At 36.3% G+C, this 16,900-nt stretch overlaps 1 protein-coding gene across 5 annotated transcripts in view; it reads right to left on the bottom strand.

Moving 5' to 3' along the window:
* FANCL (FA complementation group L) overlaps positions 1–15,025 on the bottom strand; it is a 77,599-nt gene extending 62,574 nt beyond the window's left edge. The window contains exons 1-5 of one of the 5 annotated variants that reach the window (XM_024752995.1): positions 14,883–15,007; positions 14,012–14,143; positions 5,655–5,713; positions 3,584–3,644; positions 1,067–1,123 (exon numbers count right to left, since the gene is read on the bottom strand). In XM_024752995.1, the coding sequence (XP_024608763.1) occupies positions 1,067–1,120 (54 nt within the window). In that variant the 5' untranslated portion in view covers positions 1,121–1,123; positions 3,584–3,644; positions 5,655–5,713; positions 14,012–14,143; positions 14,883–15,007. Of the gene's footprint in view, positions 1–1,066; positions 1,180–3,583; positions 3,645–5,654; positions 5,714–14,011; positions 14,144–14,882 lie in introns of those variants that run through there. The other 4 variants (XM_024752993.1, XM_024752996.1, XM_024752994.1 and 1 more) reach the window with 4 other exon arrangements.
* Between the last annotated feature and the right edge of the window lie 1,875 nt (positions 15,026–16,900).

The following is a 16,900-nucleotide window of genomic DNA, read 5'->3' as shown; positions in this document are numbered from 1 at the left end:
CGAGGAACTATCAGACACCATGTACCTCCTGATGCAGGGTGAGAAGTACAGAGCACAAAGTATTCTTACCAGAGCAAATGAACCCAATTCTGTGGAGACCCTTAGATCTAACTGCCAGATTACAAAAAAGGTAGAAGAATATGTTAAAAGACGCCATGAATATCTAACAAACCAAATCCAGAATGCAGGAAATTTTATAGGACACATAATCTGGCTTTTCAATGAGTAGATGGCACGAGAAGAAGAAAAGAAAAATGGTGAGGGGAAGAGGAGACGCTGCTATAGGAAGTAATTAAGAAACTTAAGAGACATATCAACTAAATATAATGTGTGGACTGTGTTTGCCTACTGATACAAACAGAGCAGCTATAAACAATTAGCACTAACTTTATTGGCATTATAACAGCATATTTTAAAACAGACAAAAAAACTCTTTAAGTGTTAGACGTATAATCTGACATATTATGGAGAAATGGATACAACATCCAGGGTTTCTTTTAAAGTGCTCCAGTCCCTTTCTCCTAAAAGAGCAGGGGAAGAAATATGATTGGCAAAACTTTGAAGTTAGGTCATGGGCCCGTGGGTATTTCCTGTAGTCTTCCCTCTTCTGTTAATCAAGTATTTTATGTACAGTTAACTGAATAATCAATTATCATATGTAACTGTATATATGGAATGAAGCCTAACAAATTTTTCAGAAATCTGTAGTTGTATACAAAATTATTTACACATTGCATTATATCTTTATGTGTGACTTTTTAATCTCTCTGTAGATGTGACATTCTCTAACAGACCAGAAGTACATTTTATTTCTTCACCACCTGTGCAAGACTAGTGTCAAGTGTGCCCAGTTTAGGATACAATCAAATTGGTTCTTACACATAGTTCTACTCCTACTCCTTTACTTTCAGAAAAGTACCATCTGTATTTATGCACAGAGTAAAATAAGACATTAATGACTGGGAGTTGAGAAGTTTTAAGTTCTAATCATTTGGTTTTTAAAGGAATTACAAAAACATTCAAGATTTACAGCATATGGTGACAGTGTTAGGAAACAAATTCTTACCAAAACCATCTTCAACTCCACTAAAAAGCTCATTAGATCAGGAGAGTGCTGCATTCTCTAGATCAAAACAACATTTCCAATTAATTTCATGTGTACAATGAATATTCCACGTGCTGAAATGGAAATAAAATCCAAGTCCATGTGAATATGGGGAAAAAAAGTATTAGCTATCTACATCTTAAAAGTATAAGAATTAAAGTATTGGTCATCAACCCTATTATTCCTACCAATTTCATTCTGAAAGAGTAATTAAAGCCCTCAAATCTATTTTGGTGAGATATACTGAATTATGTAAGAATGCCACTTAAAATCTCACACATTCCTCTATTTCTTCAGCACTGACTACTGTCAAGTTTAGCAATCTAGCAAACCACAGCACTACTTACCAAAAAAAAAAGTATGAATGGACTGTTAAGAGGAGCATAAAATATAAAAATCAGGAAATCTATACAATTAAAAGAATCTAGTCAGAGCAATAAATTAACAACTAATCAATAAAACTGCCTATTTTAATTTTTTCCTTTACCTTAATAAAGACTACCTATAATTGTTAATTTTGTCCTTTCACAACTAACCCGTATTAATTCAAAAAGAGTCAATCTTTCAATAAGGTAGAACAGTTACAATAAAATGGCAAAAAGGAAATAACTTCTGAAATATAATGAATTAAAGTGTCATGGCTCCATTTCCTAGAAATCTGATTCTTAAAAGAAAATTATTACAGAATTAAAGAAAGCAAAAAAAATTCTCATTTAAAATTGCTTTCTTAGACAAATCTCTACATCATTTCTCTGCTTGAAATCAAAATGTTATTTTTGTTACTTTTTCTGATGCACTGCACTACCACCACACAGTTCTGAAGTGGATATGTAAATTTCTGTCTTTACATGAGAAAAATAATAATCGAAGATATTTCAACAATACATGAGACATATGATTCACATCTTAACACAGCTTTGTGTGGGCACATGTTTGTGGAACAAGTCTTCGACTTTCCCTTCTTCTATACAATATTTCCCCTGTAGGTTACTAGAGAGGAATAATAAATTATACCAAAGTGTGCAAACTACAGCTCAGAGGCTAAATCCAGCCCAATAGCTGTTTTTGTAAACAGAGTCATAATGAAATGCAACCACACCTATTCATTCACCTCTTGTCGAGGCTGCTTTTGGTGCTACAAGGGCACAGTAGAGTAGTTATGCCGGAGATCTTAAGGGTCCACAAAACCTGAAAAATGTACTATCCAGTTCTTCACAGAAAAAAATTGCTGACCCCCCCAACCCATATTTACTAAAGTTAAAAATGATACAAGGAAAGAATAGTAACATTCAACTGGACTTTGGAATAAAACAAAGACTGAAACTAATAGTGGGTTGTACATGACCAACTGGAGGGCAGGTAGGAGATCAGTAATTGGAACTTTTTCTAGGAATTCTCTTGGCGAATTGGTGGAGAAAAACTGTCATAGAATTTATTATTATTATTAGTCTTCATTAACAGTTTTTCTTCAAGCTATTTAGATATTTCATTAGATTCATTTCTTAAACTTTAGTATACAATATAGTCTCAGTGGATGGGGAAGGGGTGGTGAAGAGAAAACAGAGGGAAATAATTTAAACATCCCCTTAAAAATCTGCTGTAATTATACTGCCAGCAGCGACAGCCTACATTCTACAAATCAAATAGTTTATTTCCTATATTTCTTTGTGGTTCAGTACCGCTTTAAGGGAGAGTAACTGTCATTGTCAGTTTCATAGATAATAACCTGCTTTAAGAGAGAAAGTATAGGAAATCAGGAAAAACACACAACTGAATAAAGCATTAAAAGAAAGGCAGTTCTACTTCCATTTATTTTCCTACAAGAGGCATTTCATTATTTTCAGTTCCTTCAGTAATTGATTAGAGAAACAAACAAAAATCTTTGAAGGAATTTTCAGGTAGAGGAACCTAAACATTAAGAATAACTGAACTGGGATGGAGAGATGGATGGTGGGTGAAGGATGTCAAAAGTACAAACTTACAATTATAAAATTTTTTAAAAATAAAGAATAACTAAATAAATCCTGCCTATATCTCACCTATGCCGCCTTTACATCTACTCTCATTACATATGCATGCATGATCCTAAGTGATTTCCACTTCACCTTTTCTGTTGCTAATCTTGAACTACAACTGCATTTTGCCACAGATATCCTTCAACTCCCAAATGGGTCCTGGGATTTTTTGGTACCACCACTATTCAGGTGGATAGGGTGTATGCATTTGAAGACCCTAAAGTCTCAAGGATGGAAATAAAGTTTCGACACAAATGCTGGCCGGAGATGTGCTGAGGATTCTGAGACAGGAAACGTTTTATATAAAATATGGATCCTTAAAATATTTGCTAGATAGAGGTGAAACCTACAGAATTCAGCAACTACTAAACCAGTTGTAACACTCTGCAAAATAGGTCTTTAAAATAGAGTACATTGAGTAACTTCTTACCCTCGCTTAAAACAAACCTTTTAAAGGACTTACCTGTTGCACTACATGATGATATCCATTAAGAATTGCTTTCAGCTGCCAACTACATAGTAATCTAAAATTTTAATGGAACAACATGGTTTATTCATTGTTCAGAATTAAAAGGAAAAACTTATTTGTATGCTAACTCAAACATGTACATACGTAGAAAAGAATGACAAAGATAATGCTGACAAGTTAATAAAATTTTTATCACGGGTACTGTTGAAAATCATGTCTTCCAACTGTCGGTACTAATTTTATTCAAAATATAAATATCTGCAATCAGCAAACAACATGCAAACAAAACAGTACTTTTTAAAAAAAATTTTAACATATCCAAAGCAAAGTTTTCTTGAATTGGATTCTTCTCCAAGAGAGGTTAAATAAAAACAACAGTTTTGATCATAATAAACAGAACTTGTATTTGCGAAAGCATGTGTAGCAATCTATTCTTCTTTCAATTCCAGATTAAGGACATACTTTTAATTGTGTAAGTAGTGATAAGTTAATGTTCATCTATCTACTGGCTCACCTCAGCTGTACTCTCAATGTTACTAGGTAAGTAACTCTTCTAGGAATTGCTTTTACTTACCTAGAAGTAGAAAGCCCCTCAGAGTTTTCCCAACCATGATCTTTTCACACCATCATGACCCTCCATTCTTGGTCTGCTAACCCTCATTTCCACTGTTATCTCCTATCATAGAGGCAGAGTAGTTCATTCAACAGCCCATGGGAAACCCCTTCATCAAATGTGCTTTCCACCCCTTCCCACCAATTCAATCGCATCAATTCACTAATTATCCCTTTACTGTGGTATCCTTATTTTCTGCTAGTTGTTTTTTTTTCTCCTCTCTATAATATTAACTTGTTCAAGCAAATCTTATTTTTTTAAAAAACCACATAATTATAACTCCTCCTTGACTACACACCCTTCTCTGGCCACTCCTGTTCTTCAAAGTAGTTTATACTGTTTACATTTCCTTTCTACCCACTTACCCACTCCCAAAACCCCAATAAAAGCTGGCTTCAACCACTACATGAAACCTATGCAATCTAACCTGATCCCTTTGCAACAGTCAGCACTGTTAACCATTCCCCTTCTAAGCCTCTCTTTCTTTGGCTTCAGAGACAACTGTTGAAGTTTTCCTGTTACTACTCTGGTCAATCCTTTGTCTTCTTCCAAGGTCCTCTTTATTTACCAGTCCTTTAAACACTGCTCTACCCTCAAGATTCTGTCACTGGCTTTCTCTTCTCACTCTATCCATGCAGGCACTAGAAAGTCTATCCATATTCATGGCCCCAAATCCTATGCCTACTGTGACTTCTACATACGTCTCCATTCCAAGTTTCATGCTCAAGTTCCACACCAAACCACTACTACCTACTAAAAATCTCCTCTTGATATTTAACATCTGATATGTCTTAAAACAACTCCTCTTCTACTTCTCCCATCTGTGATCTCTTCTCTAGCTTAGTGATCCAAGTTAGGAACTTGAAAAGAATCCTCCACTCCTCTTTCTGTCTTACCTGCCAGTTCTAACCAGTCACAAAATCCTGTCAGTTCTACTGTAACTGTCTCTGGATTCTTCCTCCCTTCCTACCCTCAGATATTCTGGAGCAGAAAAGAGATTTTAGGTGCTACCTAAATCCTAAATTTCTAATCTTGTCTCTTGACATTCCTTGAAGGGCTGTCCATACCAACAGCCCATGTTGACACCTAATTTCTATCAGGACCGAACTGGGGGTCTTCCCACGACTGAACATACACATAATTAACATCAGTCAAAAGCTGGAAACAAAGTTTTCTAATTCTTTTGTATTCTCCAAATATTCTCACTTGTTGTTCACTGCTTTAACTAAAAAATAAATAAATCAGAGAATGTGTTACCATTGAAAAACACTTCAACACCAGGGAAAATCATTTACAAAGCACACTGATTTGGAAAAATCAGAAATGCTTCTGGTTAACTGATTAATAAGCATTTTAGGCAGAACTCTGATGACTAGAATCAGCTTATACCAGATTAACAACTGCTCATCCCACCAAGATGCATGTACAGTATATAACAAAACACCACATCACCTTGCATTCCTCAGTTGTAAATCTTTGGGCAGCAATATTTTAAGATGGAAATCTCTTCCCTGTGGGAAACATTAAGAAGGTTCATTCAAAAAAGAAGATTCATTTCATCTTTCACTTAAAGAGAAGTCAAACAGAATCACATAAAAAAGGCAATATTTTCCTTTATTTTCTAAAAGGTATCAACTTTATCCAAATACTTGCTAAAATATAAGCAACAGAATAGTGCATTTGAGGGAAAATAACTCAAAAATGTCTGTCAGAAACTTTGTGATTGTTGGGTAATCAAAACACTAAGATAGGATTTTGTTTTTAAAGAAAAATTTACTCACATAAATAAGAAATACTAAGAAACTGTTAATGTAGACATAAAGAAGAAATTTAAACGTTATTTCTTAGGAAATAAAGAAAAAGGAAATTCCTTCAAATTGCTTTGAATACAGAAGAAAAAATCATAATGTAAAGTAATATATAATAATTATAGGCTTCATATTTGTAATTTTCCAGAGTTCAATAAAGAGAAAATATATTTAAATAATCTAAATACATAGACAGAAATATTTTCATAAATCAGAGTATGTTTAATTCTCCCACACTCGCAGAACTTTAATAAAACCCCTAAAATATTAAGTTATTTTAATTTAAATATTCATTAACTATACATTTGAAAAGACCAAATTTTACTCAAGAATCTTTCCAAGGAAAGGACGACAGTTCTCTGAGAAATATATTCAGTTTTACTTTCTTGAGAAAGTGAATGGGTAAGCAGCTTAAACTTTGTACCTTAAATAGGATAAGACACATGAAGTCTGAGCAAAGGTAAGCAGAAAAAGACAAACAGAAATATAATCTTTTACTCCAACAGTATAAAATGAAAAAGAGTAATAAAATTCTTGAAAAACAATTACCACGAGAATTTTAGCAGTCTCCCTCAAAGCAGTTTCAAAAATAGAGGAACACAATTAAATGTACCCCATAACCTTTACTTTCATGGTAATATTGCAGTTCTGACTTTCATTACATTCAAATGTCCTTTAAAAAAATGAAACAAAATGTACTACTGACCTTTTCAAAAGGTCAAGTAACAATAATTCACTATTTCATTAAAGCGCTAAAAGGTATTATGTAGTAACTTTAACCTAACTTTACAGACATCCCACACATAGGTGTAAGAACAATCTGGAATTCAAAATTTACATGAAAAATAGTAAAACTACTCTACTGACCTGTTATGTGAAAGAATAAAATTCCAAAGTCCCTTATTTGCAAAATCCAACCATTTTAAAAGGGCAAATGCCATGTCACATGCCATAATACTTTTCTGATTCAAGAAAATGTCCCAAATTATCTTTTTTTAGTTAAACCATAGAAAAAATGTTAATTGCTCTCATGAAGCAGATTTTCCAGACTTACAGGGAACAAAAGTACTGACAGTTGCCTAAATCTGAATCTCTCCACGTATCATTCCAAAAAACTATATACATCAAAATTAAGAACAAACAGAACCACAAAAATCCCATGTCTTCGGCAGAATCAGAAGAAAGAGAATACCATAAACTTCAAAATTACCTCTAAGAAGAAAAATTTAAACCACTTTCCAGTGTCTTCCACCCTGGGGCTCCAGTGGTTTCCACCCTGGGGCCCCCACATCAAGTCCTTTTAGAGAGCTAGGGGATTCAGAAAAAAAAAAAAAAATGCATGGAAGACAGAAGAGGGGACTGGACTATATGCAAATAATAATAATAAACACTTCTGGTAAATCAGAGCACTAATTACAGGGAGGGGACTTATTATCAACACAAAAGTCAAGGATCTCATCTTGGATAAGAAATGTAGAAGAAGATGGTAAAAGAGATATCCTTTGGAAACTGGGTGTTAGGAGGGAAAAGTACCAACTATGGTAGACTTAGGATCTTCTGTAACAAAATAAAAACACTCAACTCCTCCTTCAACACTACCCAAAAAACTCATCCATAAAGTAAACTGCACTTTGCAGACAAAAGAGGGTATTCTTGAATGAGGAATTTAATAAACTATTGCAATTGTTCACAGACACAAAGATAATGTCTCCATCAATACTAAGCTACTGGGACTTCCCTGGTGGCACAGTGGTTAAGAATCCACCTGCCACTGCAGGGGACACGGGTTCGATCCTAGTCTGGGAAGATGCCACATGCCGCGGAGCAACTAAGCCCGTGCGTCACAACTACTGAGCCTGCGTTCTAGAGCCCGCGAGCCACAATTACTGAGCCCATGTGCCACAACTCCTGAAACAAAGATAAAAAGGAGTAGAGATTTCTCATACATAATAATGTAAGACAGCGAAGCAACATTGCTAAAGCACTAAAATAAAAACAGTCAACCTAGAACTTTATACCCAGTGAAAGTATCTTTCAAAAGGCCAAATCAACAATTTTTTGAGACAGAAAACAACTGAAAGAATTCATCACTAGCAGACATGCACTACAAGAAATGTTAAAGGAAGAACTTCAGGAAGAAAGTAAATGAAACAAGGTGAAAAATCTGGATATACAAGAGTATCAGAAACAGTAAATATACAGGTAAATATAAAAGACCTTTTTTCTTATTTTTAAAAATCTCTTTAAAGGATAACTGACTGTGCCAAAGCTCGAACAACTTGAGCAACAAATAAAGTAGTATTGGAATATAACTCAAAATGTAAAATATCCATACGTCCATACTGATATGATTGAATTAATGGAGAAATGAATCTACCATACAGAACTCCAGATAAATTAGGTTGACCCTTGAGCAACATGGGTTTGAACTGTGCAGTTTCACTTATACATGGATTTTTTTTTTTTTTTTACAATAATACATACTGTAGTACTATACAATCTGCAGTTGGCTGAATCCACAGATGCAGAACCATGGATACAGAGAGCGGACTGTAAAGTGATATGTCGATTTTCGAGCACATGAGGGTTGGCACCCCAACCCTTGCATTGTTCAAGGGTCAACTGTACATAGGTACCCCACCTGAAAGAGGGGGAGCATAATTCCCCGCTCCTTAGTGAGGGCTGCGCATAGTGACTTCCTTCCAAAGAGTACAGTACGGAAAGGGGGAAAAAAGAGTAACTTCCCAGTAGAGAAACCTGACAAACCCAACTTCAGCCAAGTGATCAAGGTTAATATCAACAGTCATAAATCATATTGACAATGTGTACCCTTAATATGATGTGATGAAATGGTACTTAAACTCTGTGATGTTCCTCTCAAAAACACATAACCCCAGCCTATTCATGAGAAATACATCAGACAAATTCTAGTAGAGTAGTATCCTACAATATACTTGACTAGTATTCCTCAATGAAGCAGGTCATTTCATAATCATAAAGAAGTCAGAGTCAGCAAAAACAAGGAAACCATGACAGCTAAGAGAAGCCTAAAGAGACATAATAACATGGTATCTTGGATGGGAATCCAGAACAGAAAAAAAGTTATTAGGTAAAAGCAAAGGAAATATGAATAAAGTACAGACCTGAGTTAATAATAAGGTACCAGTATTGGTTCATTCATTGTAACAATGTACCATACTAATATGTTAATAATAGGACAAACTGCGTTTGTGTGGGGAAGGAGATGGTACATGGGAACTCTCCTTACCATCTGTTCAATTCTTCTGTAACTCTACACTGTTCTTAAAAAATAAAAGTCTATTAATTAAAAAAAAAAGCTAATCAGCTGCTTAAAAGAGAATTAATACTGTATTGGGAAGGTTATAAGATAAACAGAAATAAAATATATGGCAACAACAGCACAAAACCAGGAGATTAGAAATACAAGTAAACTACTGTAAGATTCTTACACCATAAGGGAAGAGGTATACTTGAAAGTAGATTATGGTAAATTAAAGATGCATATTGTAAACCCTAGAGCAAACACCAGAAAAGAGAGACAAAATATAGCAACTACTTAAGAAAAAAAAAAAAAAGCAGGTAATAAGCTGACAGGAGATAAAACAAAATTATAAAACTCAATTAATGTAAAATGCAGAAAACAGGGAAAATATAAAAAATAAATAATAGAACACATACAAAACAAACAGCTAGATACTAGATTTAAGCCCAACCATATCAACATTCACATTAAATGTAAAGGGTTAATTAAACAACCCCCAAGTAAAAAGCAATGATTATCAGATTGGATAAAAAAGCAAGGCCCAGAAGAAATCCACTTTAAATATGAAGACACAAATAAGCATAAAATAAAGAATGGAATAAGATAAACCATGCCACATTAATCAAAAAAAAAAAAGCTGGAGTCACTACATTAGTATCAAAAAATATAAATGCCAAGATTCCAAAGATTATTACCAAGGATAAAAAGGATCATTTCAGAATCATAAAGGAGTCAGTTCAGCAAGAGTGCTTACAATCCTAAAAGTTTATGTACCTAAAGAACTTCAAAATATATGAAGGAAGAACTGACAGAAATGAAAGTAGAAATTGAAAAAAAAAATTATAAAATAGCCCCCCCTTATCTACAGTCTCACTTTCTGCAGTTTCAGTCATTTGTGGTCAACTGAAAATATTAGATGAAAAATTCCAGAAACAAACAATTTTTAAGTCGTAAATTGGGCATCATTCTGAGTAGTATGATGGAATCTCACGCTGCTACACTCCATCCCACCCAGGATGTGAATCACTCTGTCCAGGGTATCGGCCTGTTAGTCACTTAATAGCTGTCTCGGTTATAAGATCCACTGTCCTACTATCTGAGTGCCTGTATTCAAGTAACTCTTCTTTTAGTTAATAATGACCCCAAAACGCAAGAGTAGTGACACTGGCAATTTAGATATTCCTTTACTGTGCCTAATTTATAAATTGAACTTTATCATAGGTATGAATATATAGGAAAAAACATAGTACATATAGGATTTGGTACTATCCACAGTTTCAGGCATCTACTGGGGCCTTGGAATAATATATCCCCTGCAGATAAAGGGGGACTAATGTAGGTGGAAATTTCAACACCCGCTTTCATTAACTGAACAAATAGACAGAAAATCAGTAAGTATATAGAAAACTTGAATTGTGTTATGAACCAATTTGACCTGACATTTATAGAACACTCTACCCAAGAGCAGCATAATATACATTCTTTTCAAGTATGCACAGAACATTTACCAAAATAGACCATACTCTAGGCCATAAAATAAGTTCCAATAAATTTAAAAGAATTCAAATCATACGAATTATACTGGGACTAAATTATAAATCAATATCAAAAAGATATCTGGAAAATCCTCAAATATTAAGAGATACATTGTTCTTCTAAGTAACCTATAGGTCAAAGAAAATATTAATAAGTATTTTGAACTGTAAAAAAAAAAAAGAAAATATACCAAAATTTGTGTGATACAGCTAAAGCAATGTTTGAAAGAAAACATATAGCACTGAACATCTACATTATAAAAGAAAAAGGTCTCATTATCAATGACCTAATCTTCCACTCAAACAAATTAGGAAATTTAAGATCAGGAATCAATGAAACAGAAACAGAAAATAGAGAAAAATCAATGAAATCAAAGTAGGTTCTCTGAAGAGATCAATAAACTTATAGGTCTCTATCCAGATGCATCAGGGAAAAAAAAGACACAAAATACCAATATCAGGAATGGGCATAGGAGATATCTATAAAATATATTCATAATTTCTTTGATACTTCTACCTTTAAGTGTTGGTGCCTCATCTCCTTTTGAATATGGACTGGATTTGAGACTTGCCTCTAATAAACGGCATAAAACAGAAGTAAATGTGTAACTTTAGAGGCTGGGGGAGAAAAAGCACTGTGCAGCTTTCTGCTTGATCTCTGTTTTATCACTTAGTCAGGGAAAGCTAGCTGCCATACTGTAATGACAGTCAAACAACACTATGGAGGTCCATGTGATGAGGAACTGAGGACTCTAGCAGAAGTAAAAACCTGAGGCCTGAAGTCAATAGCTATGTGAATGAGTAATCTTGGCAGCAAATTTTCCAGCTCTAGTCAAGTCTTTAGATAAGAGACATCCTGGCCAACAGCTTCACTGCAAGTTCAGGAGAAACACTTATCCAGGATTATCCAGCTAAGTCACATCCAAATTCCTGATCCATAAAAAAGGTGAGATAATGAATGTTTGTTGTTTTAAGCCACTAAGGTGTGGAATACAGCAAAAGGTAATCATTACAGATCCTAGAGCCATTAAAAGGATAATAAGAGAATATTAAAAACAACTTTAAAACCAATAAATTCAAAAACTCAGATGAAATGAAAAGTCCTTGAAGAAAACAGACTACCAAAGCTCACTCAAGAGAAAAGAAAGAACCCGATAATAGAGAAAACACTTATTCACACAGATCACTAACAAATAAATAAAATTTAAAATTAAAGGATCAATTAAGTTACAAAGAGTTGAAGTTTTATAAACATCACTGTCTAATCATGATGCAATAAAACTAGAAATGACAAAATTAAAATGAAACAAGACCTTCCATGAGCAAAAATTTTAATCTTCTATTAAATAACTCCCAGGTGCAGGGGAACTACAAATTAAAATTAAGTTCTAAAAAATGATGATAAAACACTACATGTCAGTATTTACAAGACACATTTAAAACAGTGCTGATAGGAAAATGCAAATCGTTAAAAACATATCAATAAAAATGTGCTCTCACTGGCCAAATCTGGGACAATTTAAACATCAAATAGGGAAGTAAGGATTATAATCCATTAGATAAATTATTTTTAAAATCCATGAGCCTGATATAAATGGTAAAGAGAAAGCCACTCTTTATCACAGAATGCCAATTAACAAATATAGAAGAAATGACAGAGTTAGAAAATCATCATTGGCAAACCTCAATTAACTGATTCAAACAAGAGTCAATGGCTGCTACAACAGGGTGGGGGAGGAGGGGGTTTGATGCCTCACAGTAGCTTCCTATAAGTACTTAATAATTACAATAGGAAAATCTGGCAGATGCTACCTTAAACAGGTGATCAGAGATAACATCATCAATAATGACACCTGCTGACATCTCGCTCCCTAAAAAGGATAAAATATTCTTTCTGTGGCATATCTGTCAAAATTGCATAACCTGAATTTAATGATGAAGAAACATCAGACAAATCTAAATTGAGGGACATTCTACCTAATGACCAACATGTACTCAAAAAATGTCAAGTTCATGAAAAACGAAGAAAGACTAAGGAACTATTCCAGATTAAAGAGACACGACAACTAAATGTAATGTGAGATTTTACATCAGATGGTTAGGGGGCTGGGAAGAGGTATAAAAAATGTATAATTGCAACATTAACAAAATGTGAATTTGGACTCCAGATTAGGTAATGGTATTATATGATGATTCAATTTCCTGATTTTGACAATTGTGGTTATGTATGGGTATGTCCTTGTTCTCATGAAATATACACTTAAGTATTCAGGAATAAAGGAACACTGTGTCTGCAACTTAATCTGAAACTGTTCAAGGAAATAATGTGTGTACACATCCACCCACATACACATACTCAGAATAATAAATCAAAAGGGGCAAATGTAAAATGGTGAACCCCCTTAAAGAGTATACTCAAATTCTTCCTACATCCTTGTTATTTTTCTATAAATTTGAAATTATATACAAGACACATTTTTAGACAAAACCAGCTCCACCAAAACAAAACAATGTTAAATAAAATCTTTAGGTTAGGATTTCAACAAGCTGCTTAAAGCAAGTACAAATGAGAATTGTAGCTATAGCCAGGATAAAATAATTTCATCTAATCTGAATTTTGATGGCTACACATATTTTCTAAGAGGCTTTACCAGATACAGACATAAAATACAAAATACTTTCCTTAAAATGCCTAAAATTAGGTACAACATGGTTCTGATAAAAATGGAACTTAGTATCATCTCTTCAATTTTTCTAAATGCTGTGAAACTTTCCAACGAGGTAATTCAAGATCAATACTTCCAATTGGGGAAGGAAAACGTGAATTAACTTTATTCCAGAAGTAACAATGACGTTTAACGTCTACTTTCTGCGAGAGTCACAATGAATCCGAAAACAAATGAAGTCCAAGTCTATGGTCTTTAACCTTTCCTTAATCAGTGTATGAGGATTAGTTCTACACTTAATATTCTTAGGGGTAGGTAAAATTTTCATTTAACATGTGAATTTAATAATTCACTCAATATTTTTGAGAGATTACTATGTGTCTTGAGGAAACTTCAAAACACATGTTAATTCCTAGAATATGGCCCCTATTCTCAAAAAGTAAGTGCGCTGTTCAGGGAGAGGGCACAATGTTGAATGTAATGGCCAGGAAGCAAAGTCTATACTCAAAATTCTCACCTAAGGTAGCTTGATGCAGTGTAGAGAAGGAAAAACCCAGGAGTGGAATCAGATAGCCTGAGTTTAAGGGAGTCCGTTGCGATCATGGACAAGTAACAATCTCTCCACTTTCCCATGCCTTGATTTACTCAACTATAAAACGAGAATAAAGACTTTTTTAAAAAATTTCCTGCCTCCGAGGCCTGAGGATTAAGTGAGATATTGTACTTGGAAATCGCTTTGTAAACTTCAAAGCTCTACACGTGTTTACTATGGGTAATAAACTCCACAAGAGAGGCCACTTGGAATCAGCAAAGTTGATTAATTCGGTTGTCAAGATTTCCTACAAAACATCGCGAACTGATGAGACCCGGTAACCAGGACTTGGCAGAGAGCCAAAATCAGGTTTTCCTCCAAAACGTTCTTTCTGCAAGAAACACGAATATAATGCGGGAGCGCAGACTCCCCTCTGAATGGCCTCCAACCTTCGTGGGGGTGGGGCATGTTAGAATAAAGACAAGCAAAAAACTGACCAATTAAAACAAAAGTTCAAACGTGGGACAGACACAGTTAGGAGCGAGGCAAAACTCTGCGAGTGGCGGGGACGAGGGGGCGTGGCCCGTCCTCTCCCCGCCCGGGCGCGTACGCGGGCCTCCCAGCGTCCTGTTCCGGGCAGCGACCCCGGCCCAGGCGTGGAGGCGACAGCCAGGAGCGGGTTTCCAGCAACGGCCCACGGTTCTCAAACTTCTAGTCTCCTAAGAGTCCTTACTGGCCGCCCCTCTCAATCCCCACAAACTCGAGCCCCTAACCCCTCCGGTCACAGACTTCAGGGCCGGGGCTGCGCCGCCAGAAGGAGGCTCTCCTAGCGAAAGAGCAACACCCGGGCGAGTACCTGAGCTGAAATGAATCCTTCATACACGGTTTTCGCCTGGTTCTGGGGTAGAAGCAGTGGGAACTGGCGCAGCAAGCTCGCTTCCGTCTCCGCCATGGCTCTCGGTCCGCGGAGACGCACCAGCGGCCGCCGGGCCCCGCACATGCGCAGTCCTGCCTGCGCCTAGGGCGTAGAGAGGCGGAAACCCGTGCCATTGGCGGGAAGAAACTTCGAGGCATCCGCGGGCAGAAATGAAGGTCTGAGGCTACTCGGGACACCTGAGCTCAGGGTCAGCCAGAATAGATGCCGCTTGGCGGGAGGCAGAATTGGCGCCAACTGGAGGCAGGAGGAAAGCTTGTTTTTAGGTTCACAGGTCTGACCGAACAAGCTCATACTAGCCTTGATTGTCCCAAGAACCCTTTTGGATATGTATATTAAACCAGACTCAAGTCAACACCAGACTTAGTTCTGCTGCACTGCACTCACAAATATCCAAGGCAAAACAAGAGGGAAAATTGCTGATGGATTTAATGAACCGAAGTTAATTTTTCTTTAACAACACTTCCTGAACATATTTCTAACTGAGGAATGGTAATTATCCATTCCCTTTTACTAAGGGGTGGTTAAATAAAGAACTTAATATTTACTGCACAGTTACTTGATTCCAATCATACTCAGTGCATTACATTTTTGAACCCAAGTATTTGCAAAACATCATTATAAGGGGCTGCAGGCTGTGCAAAAATGAGTAACACATACACCCTACCATTTTTATTGCCCTCAGAATGGGGTTAGACTTCTTGAAGATTCTTTAAGTTTGACAAGAATTATAAGAGTATTCTGGATGCTTAGGGAAAAACAAAAATGTTGCCTCAGTGGTTAAATATAAATTACAATAATGCAGGGCTTCCCTGGTGGCGCAGTGGTTGAGAGTCCACCTGCCGATGCAGGAGACACAGGTTCATGCCCCGGTCCGGGAAGATCCCACATGCTGTGGAGCCTGCGCGTCTGGAGCCTGTGCTCCGCAACGGGAGAGGCCCGCGTACCGCAAAAAAAAAAAAAAAAAAAAAAAAAAAAATTACAATAATGCAGTGGTTTTCAGAATGTGATCCTGGAACCATTAGCATCACCTGGAAACTTTAAGAAAGGCAAGTTTTCACTCATCTGTCTCAGACCAAGGGAATCCCAAATTCTGGGAGTGAGGCCCAACCATCTGTGCTACAACAGCCCTCCAGGTGTTAACGATGCAGGGGCTAAAGTTTGAGAACCTCCTCAGAGGCATGACATACCATCCACTCAATTATGCAATTCATTTATTAAGGATGACAGGCTACGTGTTTTGTGATGGGCATAAAGTCAAGGTTGTACAACAATAGGACCAACACAAAGATTATTAGGACATACAGTCACTGCCCTCAAGGACTTTATAACTTTTCTGCAACTTAAGACATTTGCTGTTTCCAGTATTTCAAACTTCCCACCACCATATTCCCCACGGAACCTCTACCCTTCCTTCAAAGAGCTTCTCAATGGCTAGCTTTTTTGGGAAAACTTTCTTATCTGCTGAAAATTATTGCTCTCCCTAATCACTTGGTACAGTGTTGGTATTCATTAACTATTTACTAAAATAAATACCCACTAGTCCTATAGGCAAATTACAAATAGGTATTACAAGAATTCAGAGGAATGAAGGAATTTTTCACAAGATATTTGAATTGGTTTCCATTTACAATATCATAATAGACTGTATAGCACTATTATAGACTTTATAGGATTTATTTAAATTATAATACAACAGGGCTTCCCTGGTGGCACAGCAGTTGAGAATCTGCCAGGTAGTGCAGGGGACACGGGTTCGAGCCCTGGTCTGGGAGGATCCCACATGCCGCGGAGCAACTGGGCCCGTGAGCCACAACTACTGAGCCTGCGCATCTGAAGCCTGTGCTCTGCAACAGGAGAGGCCGCGATAGTGAGAGGCCCGCGCATCACGATGAAGAGTGGCCCCCGCTTGCCACCACTAGAGAAAGCCCTCGCACAGA

This window comes from Neophocaena asiaeorientalis, unplaced genomic scaffold (genome assembly GCF_003031525.2).
Source record: "Neophocaena asiaeorientalis asiaeorientalis breed wild unplaced genomic scaffold, Neophocaena_asiaeorientalis_V1.1 scaffold100, whole genome shotgun sequence".
Lineage (NCBI taxonomy): Eukaryota > Metazoa > Chordata > Mammalia > Artiodactyla > Phocoenidae > Neophocaena > Neophocaena asiaeorientalis.
Note: the sequence above shows the minus strand (reverse complement) of the source record. Positions and strands in the feature narration are given on the sequence as shown.